General features: G+C 69.0%; 1 protein-coding gene across 1 annotated transcript; it reads right to left on the bottom strand.

Moving 5' to 3' along the window:
• Positions 1-469: 469 nt before the first annotated feature.
• On the bottom strand, positions 470-8636 carry SPATC1L (spermatogenesis and centriole associated 1 like). Its single transcript, XM_041735221.1, has 4 exons — positions 8286-8636; positions 5264-5614; positions 1786-1937; positions 470-833 (listed from the first exon to the last, which is right to left on the bottom strand). Exons 1-4 carry the CDS (start codon positions 8485-8487, stop codon positions 510-512), a joined length of 1029 nt encoding a protein of 342 aa, XP_041591155.1. The 5' UTR covers positions 8488-8636; the 3' UTR covers positions 470-509.
• Between the last annotated feature and the right edge of the window lie 1443 nt (positions 8637-10079).

Raw genomic sequence — 10079 nt, 5'->3', positions numbered from 1 at the left:
CACCCTCCTCTCTGTCCCCTACACTGCTGTCCCCATGCAATTCCCACGTCGGAACAAGGAGCCTGTGTTTTCATTTTGCCCCAGCTCTGCGGGGCCTACAGCCGCCCTGCCCGCACGGAACCCTCGCCTCAGGCTCTGCGTTTGGGGAAACCAGCCGCGGGCTCCTTGCCGCCGGAGTGGAGCCCTCGAGGCAGGGCCGGGTGGGTGCCCCGATGGCTGGAGGCCCGGGAGCTGCGCCCCTGGAGGCTCGGGCGCGGCTCAGCCCCCCCCCCATCCCGCGGGCACCTCCCGCCGCTCTCCGCCCCTCAAAGAGCCAAGGGAAGGGAAACGGGAAACGGATGGTTTTAATACAGTGACTCGGTGGTGCCGCGGGTGTGGGCGGCGGCGGGCGGGCGGTGGGCGGGGCGCCTGCTGGGGCCGGGCGGCCGGGCGCTCCCGGGCGGCCTCGGGCAGGGGCGAGGGGCGAGGGGCGAGGGGGACCCCCGCAGGCAGGCTTGCTGCGGGCGCGCTCACCAGGCGAAGAGCGGCTTGCGGTCCTCCTTGGCGAGCTCGCACAGGCAGCTGAGCAGCAGCAGCGAGTCGCCCAGGAACTTGGGGGGCAGCACGTCGATGAGCAGCTTGCGCAGCGCGGCGGGGCTGCGGGGCGGGCTGGCGCGCAGGTCGGGCCGCTGCCTCAGGATGCCGTAGGTGTTGATGAGGAACTCGCTGAACTCGGGGTGCACCTCGCGGTTGTAGCCCAGCCTCTCCAGGCGCGCCGTGAGCGCCGCGTAGCGCTGCGTCAGCTCCCGCAGCCGCGTCTGGTCCACCGACCCGTCCAGGGACTTGATGCACGTCTGCGGGGGCGGCTCCGTGGGCGGCGGCCCCCCACCCCGCTCACCCCCTGCGGCGCGGCCGGGGTCACCCGAGGCCTCCCCGCCCCGCCGCAGAGGGCAGATGGGGGAAGGGGGGAGGGGCGGGGGTGGAGGGATGGGGGTAGGGGTGGAGGGATGGGGGTAGGGGTGGAGGGATGGGGGAACGGGGTAGGGGTGGGGGGATGGGGGTAGGGGTGGGGGATGGGGGAACGGGGTAGGAGTGGGGGGATGGGGGTAGGGGGGTAGGAGTGGGGGGATGGGGGTAGGGGTGGAGGGATGGGGGTAGGGGTGGGGGATGGGGGAACGGGGTAGGAGTGGGAGGATGGGGGTAGGGGGTAGGAGTGGGAGGATGGGGGTAGGGGTGGGGGATGGGGGAACGGGGTAGGAGTGGGGGAATGGGGGTAGGGGGTAGGGGTGGGGGGATGGGGGTAGGGGTGGGGGATGGGGGTAGGGGTAGGAGTGGGGGGATGGGATGGGGGGTAGGAGTGGGGGGATGGGGGACCCCTAAAGCTGTGTGGGCAGCATGGGGTGGGGCCTCCAGGGAGGGAGGGGGCGGGGGGAGGGGCTCAGGGGAGGGAGGGAGGGGCCCAGGGAAGGGGCTCCAGGGAAGGGAGGGGGCGGGGGAGGGAGGGGCCCAGGGGAGGGAGGGGGCGGGGGGAGGGGTTCAGGGGACGGAGGGAAGGGCCCAGGGGAGGGGCTCAGGGGAGGGAGGGACCCCGGGGAGGGAGGGGGCTCCCGGGGAGGGAGGGGCTGGGGGGAGGGTCCCGGGGGGGAGGGAGGAGCCCCAGGGGCGGGGGAGGGGCTCAGGGGAGGGAGGGAGGGGTTCAGGGGAGGGAGGGGGCGGGGGAGGGGCTCAGGGGAGGGAGGGAGGGGCCCAGGGGAGGGCCCCAGCGGAGGGAGGGACCCCGGCAGGGGGGCGGCGGCAGGGGCGCACCTGCTTGATCTTCTCGGGGATGTTGGCCACGGTGAAGCCGTACAGCCGGGTCAGCCCCGGGAACACGTAGGCCAGGATGCGCCGGTCCAGCTGGAAGGCGATCTCCCCGACGATGCGCCCGTCCTTCTGGGCGCCGCAGAAGCCCTGGATCTCTGTGGGAGCGGCGGGGCAGGCGGGCGCGGGACAAGGACAGTCAGGGGCCGCGCCTCCTCCTGTCTGCACCCCTGGATCCGTTTGGGGGAACAACTGAAGTAATCGCGGCCCGGGTTTGGGGCGAAGCGCTGGGGCCCGGCCTCCCCACCGCGGAGGGTAACAGCAGGGGAAGGAGAGCTGGACCCTCTTGCGGCCCCAGGGCAGCGACCCCTGTCCCCTCGCCCCGAGGCAGCCTGACCACCTGTCCCGGGTCCTCGCCCTCCCCGCCCCCCCCCAAGACAGAAATGCCTTTAAAGCTTGTTTCTCAGCCCAGGACCGTTTGTCTTGTCCCCCCAGAACCTGCTTCCAGCCCACCGCAGCCCGGTCCCTCAGTCAGCGAGCCCTTCCCACGCTCCGGCCCCATGCGTGTGACCCCGAGACCCCGGGCGAGCACAGCTGCGGCCCCGCCGCCCAGAGCCACCACCCGACGCCTCCCCCTGCTCCTGCTGGGCTGTCATCCCCACGAGGGGCCGGGGGCTTGTCCAGCCACCAGACCAACCTACGGGGCGGCACCTGGTGCAGTCTGCGGGCTCCACCCCGAGGGCAGGGGCGCATCCACGGGCGGGTCCTGTGACCACGCACAGGACACCCCACAGGGGCGCCTGAGCCCTGAGAGCGGCAGGACCCCAGGACCAGCCTTGGCCGTGGCCGTGGGCAGGTGGTTGCCCTCCCCGGCCCCATCCTGTGCCCGGGTCCCCATAACCACCCGGCCCAGACAGCCTCCAGGGCGCTCACACGGCACCGCCAGTGCGTGACCGCAGGGGCTCATCAGCCCTTTCAGGACAGACTGCTGCCAGGCGGCCACTGGTGACCCCAGAGGACAGGCCCCGAGGACAGGCCCCAAAGACAGACCCTGAGGACGGCCCCTGAGGACAGACCCCCAAGGATGGCCCCCGAGGACAGGCCCCAGAGGATGGCCCCCGAGGACAGGGCCCAGAGGACAGGCCCCCGAGGACAGGCCCCCGAGGACAGGCCCCGAGGACAGACCCCCGAGGACATGCCCCCCAGGACAGACCCCCGAGGACAGGCCCCAAGGACAGACCCTGAGGACAGACCCTGAGGACGGCCCCTGAGGACAGACCCCCAAGGACGGCCCCTGAGGACAGGCCCCAGAGGACGGCCCCCAAGGACAGGCCCCGAGGACAGGGTCAGGGTGCAACTGCCTCAGCCACGCACCCACAGACGCCGAGAGGGGAGCATCCACGGACGGGCCCATGGGTGTCAGGGGAGGTGGCTCTCGGGTGGGGACAGGGAGGGGCCGCGAGGGTGTGGACAGCCCGGCAGAGGATCCCGTCTGAGCCACACAGCCCAGAGCCCGGCTCCCCACTGAACCCCATGAGGGCCCGGAGCTGGGGGGCCCTGGGGCCGCGGGGTCCCAGTGGGCAAAGCAGGTTTTGGGGGGCCGAGAAACACTGCTGTGACACGCTGGGGCGACGGGCCACGCGGTGGCCGCTCACAGCAGCTCGGCTCGGCCCTCCAGCGTGCGCCGGCGAGGGGGTCCTGGTGCACAGGCGTCCTGGGGGCTGTGCCTCCTTCACCCTCACAGTGACCCGGGGCATCAGGGCCCACGCCCACACCAAGGAACTGAGGTCACGGGGCGCAATGCCCCCTCCCTCAAAGCGTGCGACTCCGGGGTTTCCATACCCTCACAGCCGTCCAGCCGCCACCACGACCTGATTCCAAGACAGAACAAACCCCTGTCCCGCCGCAGTCCCACGGCCCCTGCAGCCACCGACGCACCTGCTGTCCCCGCGGACATGGGTGCTCTGGGGTCCCTCCAGGGCGGCCAGGCACGAGGTGCACCCCAGGTCCACGCACGCCGCATTCCTGCTCCCCCGAGTGACAGCCGCCGCGTGGGTGGGCCACGTCCCGCCATCCCCACGCGCCCCCCGCCGTCGGGGCTCTAAGGATAACGCCGCTCGGAACGTTCACGCAGGTGTTTGTGCGGATGGACGCGCCCGGCTCTCCCGGGCCTGAACCCTCGACCGGAGCTGCGGGGACGCCTGGTGCTCCGGGGTCTGATCTGGGATGAAGCTGCTGAGCCGGTGCCCAGCGACGAGGCACGGCCTTCGGGGGCCACGTCCCCCTGCACGCGCGTGTGACAGCCTCCGCCGTGGGCTGACGCGCCGTCTCGTGGTTCCGTCAGCATTTTGCTGGTGACCGATGGTGATCTGGAGCATCTCGCCGTCCCCCACGTGTGCGTCTCCTCTGGGGCAACGTTCCTTCCAGTTCTTGGGCCCATTTTTAATTGGATTGTTTGGCTTTTTCCTGCTGGGTCGCGGGCGGTTCTGCACATCGGGACACTTGCCCTTGTGGTGTGAGGACGGGGGTTTTCTCCCCCGTGGGCGGGATCCGCTCTCTGGAAACGTGGGCCTTTGAAATATGCCAGCTTTTACCTCCGAGAAAGCCCAGAGCGCGGACTGCCCCTTCTGTGGCTCGCGCTTTGGGGTCACATCTAAAAACCTGTGGCCAATCTGAGGTCATAAGCTCTGTGTGTGTGTGTTTTCTCGAAGAGTTTCGTGGCTTTAGCTCCTTTAGATTTTTCAGGTCTCTGATACATTTTGAGTTCATTTCTGTATGTGGTGTGAGGTCCAACGTCACGCTCGTGCATGTTTGTCCACCCGTCTCAGCACCACTGGTTGCAAAGGCTGTTGTCCCTCCGTTGACTGTCTCGGTGCCATTGCACGTTAAGCCTGTACACCCTCGGCCTTGTTTCTGGACTCTCTGTTCCACTTCGCCCATCTCCGGCGGCCGGCCCTGCGGCCACCACGCTGTCTGCGTTCCCTGAGGAGGTGGCGGCTCCGTTGGGGTTTTGGGTTTTTTTAAGATTTTATTTATTCACGAGAGACACAGAGAGACAGAGGCAGAGACGCAGGCCGAGGAGAAGCAGGCTCCATGCAGGGAGCCCGATGCGGGACTCGATCCCGGGACCCTGGGGTCATGCCCTGGGCCGAAGGCTGGCGCTCCACCGCTGAGCCACCCAGGGTTTCCCCCCCATTGGTTGTGTTTTTGTTTTTGTTTTTTTATTCATGAGACACAGAAAGAGGCAGAGACCCAGGCAGAGGGAGAAGCAGGCTCCATGCAGGGAGCCCCACGCAGGACTCGACCCGGGTCTCCAGGATCATGCCCCAGGCTGAAGGCGGAGCCAAACCACTGAGCCCCCAATGTTGGTTTTTTAACAGGCAAGACGTTTTAAGAGCCGCAGCCCCGACCCCGGCTGAGCCGCCCGCCCCCCTCTGCTGACGGCGGAGCCGGGGCGCCAGGGCCCGCGCACCCCCGGCCGTACCGTTGAGGTAGTAGCTCCTCCTGGTCCTGTCCCCCGACGGCAGGCTGCTCTCCGAGAAGCACACCTTCTTGGGCCGGACCATCTCCCTGGGCTCCAGCAGGGTCTTGTCCGCCAGCGGGTCCTGCAGGGGGCTCAGGAGCGGGGACAGCTTGCGGTCGGTGCCCCGGGGCGCGTGCAGCTCGGGGGGGCCGAGGAAAGCCTTGAAGGGCACAGGGGCGGGCACCGCGCAGCCGGGGGACGTGTCGTCCTCGCGGGAGAGGGGGGCGTGCGAGCACAGCAGCTCCTCCAGGGAGGACGTTGGCAGCTGGCAGGGCGCTTCCGGGGCACCGGCGAACCTTCCGAAGTCTGCAACTGGACGGGGAGGGGGAGTCAGGCCCGAAGGAGGGGGTCCTGAGGCCGAGAGCCCCCAGAGCCCCAGGGAGCCGCCGCTCGGCCTCCTGAAGCCCGTGCGTCCTCACAGGGACGCCAACGCTTTTAAGTGTTACGTGGCCACGGCCGTCCTGCGCGGGCCGCCCTCTGCCACATACCTCGAGGTGGCAGCATGAACCTCGGGGACACAGCGCTGAGTCATCGGGTAGCTTACCGGAGACATTTACCCCTCCTGGCGCGCGTGTGCACACGCACATACATGCACGCACGCGGCGAGTCTCACATCCACTGCGCTGCTGAGCCTCGGGGAGGAGTCCCGGTTCCCTCGTCCCGACACCGCGCCCATGCTCCCCGCGCTCCCCGGGCCCAGGTGTGCGCCGGCGGGCGTCCTCGTGCTCCCCCTCAGCACCCGCCCCGCCCGCCACCCCCCCCCCCCCCACCCTGGTGACCCTGTCCTGTGCTCACCCCCCTCGGGTTTCTTTCTCTGGACTATCTCTGCCTTTTCTCTACTCGTTCTTTTGGGGGGACGGTGGGGGGTGATTCATGTTTCACATCCTTGAAGCAGCTCCTTCTGTCCCCGTCAGCGCCTCCTTCCAGGGCGCTAGGGTTAGTGACTGTCTCACAGAAGGTATGACCTACAGTCACCTTCAAAGTACTGATTCTTCTTGTGATTCACAAAACCCCTTTCTAGCCTCATACGGTGAACTGGTTCTCCCACCAGAGAGGCAGACACATTCTTGAGAAACCGTGTTTTTTCCAAGCTATAATGAAAAATTACAGGGGCGGCGGCTGGCTCGGTGGGAGGAGCTGCCCCTCGGTGTTGGGGGCTGTGAGTTCAAGCCCAAAGCTGGGGGGAGACATTCCTTAAATAAATAAAACCCTAAAAGAAAAAGAAACATCATATCCTAAAATGTGCCTCCTCGGGAGCCAACTAATCGACCTCCAGCGATGTTTTCCCAGAAAAAAAAAAAAAAACTTCAAAAGAAGAACAGCCCCCGGGGGTGTCTTGCCTCGCATCCGCCCATCCCGCTGCATCCGGAGCAGCCGGGACTGTCCCGCCGCCGCCTCAGGACTCCCTGAGCACGGGCTGCCCAGCGCTGGGGGGCAGAGCCGAGGGGGGCCCCCCTGCACCCGCGGGGCCTCGGAGGGCTCAGCCGGCTCCGGCTCTCTGTTCCTATTCGCTGAGCCCCGATTCCCTCCTGTGACTCCTGCACAGGTGTGTGAACATTAAAAAAAAAAAAGCCCCCGCTGTCCTCGATCCTCAGTGCAGTCCAAGAAGCAGGCCCTGTGCAGACCTCGCCCCGCTGACGATCAATGAGGAAGAGATCAGGTCGCATCGTGGCAGAAACCCCGCGGGGAGCCCGGAGCCGCGCCCGCTCCCCGGCCTCCCTCCCCCTGCGGAAGCTCTGGAAGGGCCCCACCGGGTTCTGGGCCCGAGGGCGGGATGAGCGGGTGCCCACGACACTCGAGCCCGTGGCCTGCAGCCTAGGGACCCCGTGGAGCGCGGTGTGGCCCGGGGGTCGCGAAGGTGCCCGGGGGGAGGGCGGGGGCCGCGGGGGGCTGTAGAGGCCGCAGCCTGGCGGCGCCCCTCCAGCAGCTCCGTGTGAACGGGTGAGAGCGACCCCAGCCGCCGCAGGGGCGCGGAGGGGCCGGCCAAGTGCCCGCAGCTGACCCCTAGGGGGCCCCGGCCAGCCCCCAGCCCCCAGGAGCGCGGACGCACCGTCCACGGGCTTCGGAGAGGAACCGGGTGGGTGAGCAGCGGCTGCGGGGATGCGGCCTTGCGGGGGCAGCCCCCGGGCGAGGGGCCTCGGCCACCGGCGCGTGCTGTCCAGTGAAGAACACGGGCTCCAAAGCGCGTCCTGCTTAGAGGGCGGCGCTGAGGGGCAGTAGGAACCGTGGGCCTTGGGGCGCAGAGCCTGGGGGGCCTGAGGCACGTCCGGAGCCCCGGGCACGGGGGCGCTGACCAGAGCTGAGCTCCCCCAGGGTGGCCGCCGCCCCGCTGACCTGGGCCCCGGCCCTGCAGCAGGGCCTTCCCGCCTCCCCGGCCAGGGCCTGCTGTCCTGCAGGGTTGGGGCCCAGGGCGTGACCACGGGGAGCGCGGCCGTCCCAGGGACCCCGCCCTGACCAGGTCTCCCCGCAAGTGCCCGTCACAGGGCGCCCCGCGGGTGCAGGACAGAGGGACGGCGGGGCGGGCAGGGGCCGCAGCTGACAGGGGGGCCTCTGAGCCCTGGGGGGTCCCCGCCGGACCCATCTCCTGGGACCAGGCCGTCCTGGGGCCCGAGGGGGCGCCCTGACCCGCTGTGGGGTGTCCCAGGGCACAGGCCCCGCGGGCCGGGCCGTCCCCGTGGCAGGCGTGAGCGTGGCCGCTGAGGGAGCTCGGGTCTGGTGGGCTGGGGCGTGTCCAGCTGCCCCCGTGGGCGACAGCGCCTCCTCCCCCAGCCCCCGCACTCCCCGCCGGGGCCTGTCCGAGACCCCCGGGGCCGCAGGGGGGTCCCAGCCAGGAAGGCGCTGAGACCACCCAGCAGGCGGCCTGAGGGCACCACCCCGTGTCGTCCGTGGGGCCCGCGGGCCGGGAGGGAGGCCTCGGCCGAGGACACGGCAAGGGGGTCCCGGGCCCTGCTCTCCCTCGGGCGTCAGCGCCCCCGCGGCTCACCTGCGCTCCCGGGGGAGCAGTCCTCGGGGTACGTGGGCGCCCGGGGGAACAGCAGGTCCCGGCTCCCGAGGCCACCGCGCTCCTGGCAGCTCTCGCTGAGCAGACGCTTCAGCATCTGGTTCTCCTTCATGAGGCGCACCTGCTTCTTGAGCTCCGCGTTCTCGCTCACGAGCCTGCTCATCAGCTCGCTCCCCTCGGCCATGGCCGTGCCGGGGCTCACGGGCGGGCCTGCGGCCCCATGGAGGTGGCAGCCCAGGGCCCGCAGACGCTCGGGCACAGCCCAGGCCCCGGAGCCCCACAGCCGCCCGGCCTTCCGCAGCCTTGTGATGTCACCCTTAAAGAGCCGGCACCCCGGTCACCCCGTCACCCCCGTCACCCCGCGGCGCCGGGCCTGCGCACTGCAGCCGCTGACCCGAGCGACACCTCCCGCCGGGACCCAGGCCGCGGAGAGCAGGGAAGAGGGCAGCCAGCCCACGCTGGAATGTTCTGGATCCCAGGAACTGCCAAGACGGGCCAAGGACGGTGCCGGGCCGTGCGGCGTGCGCAGGCCTCGGGGGACTCCGGTGGCCGTCCCCCCCGCGGGGTCAGCGGGGTCCCCAGGACCTGGGCCCAGGTCAGGCGTGCACCCGGGGACGCACCCTTGAGGCAGGAGGGCGGCGGGGGGCAGAAGGAGTCGGCGCGGCTCCCCCCACAGCCCGGCCTGCGGCTCCGGGCGGCCCTGCAGGCGCTCTGGGTGGGGGCACCACTGCCCCCGAACGCGGCTCCTGCATGTCCGGAACCCTGACCCACGGGACCTGATCGAGGGCCCCAACAGGCACAGGGCCGTGGACTGGGGGCTCCATCCTGGGCACAGGGCCCTGGACCCCACGACCCCAGCCCACCCGCTGCCCTGGGGCCCTGCAGGGCGGCGGCCTCCCCACTGTCCGGCCCTGGCCCCTGGGCGAGCTGGTCACACCTCGAGGACACGCGGACGCCGGGGGCAGCCGGGTGCACTGGGGCGGCAGCACGGGTGGGGGTGCAGGGGTGCGGGTGGGGGTGCGGGTGCAGGTGTGTGCAGATGGGCACGTGTGTGGGCCAGGGCCCAGGTGAGGCTGACCCCCGGTCGCCCCCGGGTGACCCGGCTGCGGGGCACCCCGCGTCCTGTCCTCGGCCTCACCCGACCAGACCCCGGGCTTGTGGACGCTCTGGAGCTCCAGCCTCCGGGGTCACCTTCCCACTGTGCTTCCTGCCGCCCGGGCTGGACTTTTGTCGGGATCTCCGTCCTCCTACTCGGGTTCTAGGTTCTGGAAGCGGGCGCCTAGGCCGCCGGCTCGAGGCCTTACTGCGGCATCAACACGGAAGCCCGTGGCCGCGGGTGCGCCGCCGAGCCACACCCGCAAACTCTTACCTCATTGTTTTCTTTCAGCTTCCAAGAGTTTACTTCCCCTGTACTTTCCTTTGGGCCATTGGTATTTAGAAGCATATTGTTTAATTTCCAAATATGTGGGATTTCCTATCTCTTTTAGTTACTGAATTCTGATTTAATTCCATTACGCTTAGAGAATCCACCGGATGCCTTCAACCCCGTGGGATGGCTCGCGACTCGCCCCACATGGCGTGTCAGTGAATGGTCCAGAAGCTCTTGAAAAGGAGGCGGCGAAGCGTCCCGTAAATACCCATGACTTCAAATTGGCTCCACGTTCTGCTACACTTGCTGAGACAATGTTGAAATCCATTAAATTGTGTATTTATCAAATTCCCTCTCCGGCTACATGATGTTTTCTATATTCCGAAGCTCTGTTATTAGGCGCATAT

This window comes from Vulpes lagopus, chromosome 20, assembly GCF_018345385.1.
Source record: "Vulpes lagopus strain Blue_001 chromosome 20, ASM1834538v1, whole genome shotgun sequence".
NCBI lineage: Eukaryota > Metazoa > Chordata > Mammalia > Carnivora > Canidae > Vulpes > Vulpes lagopus.
The sequence above is the reverse complement of the archived record's forward strand: the minus strand, read 5'-3'. Positions and strand labels throughout refer to the sequence as shown.

Coding starts and splice junctions, on each gene's coding strand:
- SPATC1L (XM_041735221.1), bottom strand. CDS start 8,487: ATGGCCGAGGGGAGCGAGCTGATGAGCAGGCTCGTGAGCGAGAACGCG. Junction 5,615..8,285: donor CTGCTCCCCCGGGAGCGCAG/GTGAGCCGCGGG, acceptor CTCCCCGTCCAG/TTGCAGACTTCGGAAGGTTC. Junction 834..1,785: donor TCCCCGAGAAGATCAAGCAG/GTGCGCCCCTGC, acceptor CCGCCCCCGCAG/ACGTGCATCAAGTCCCTGGA.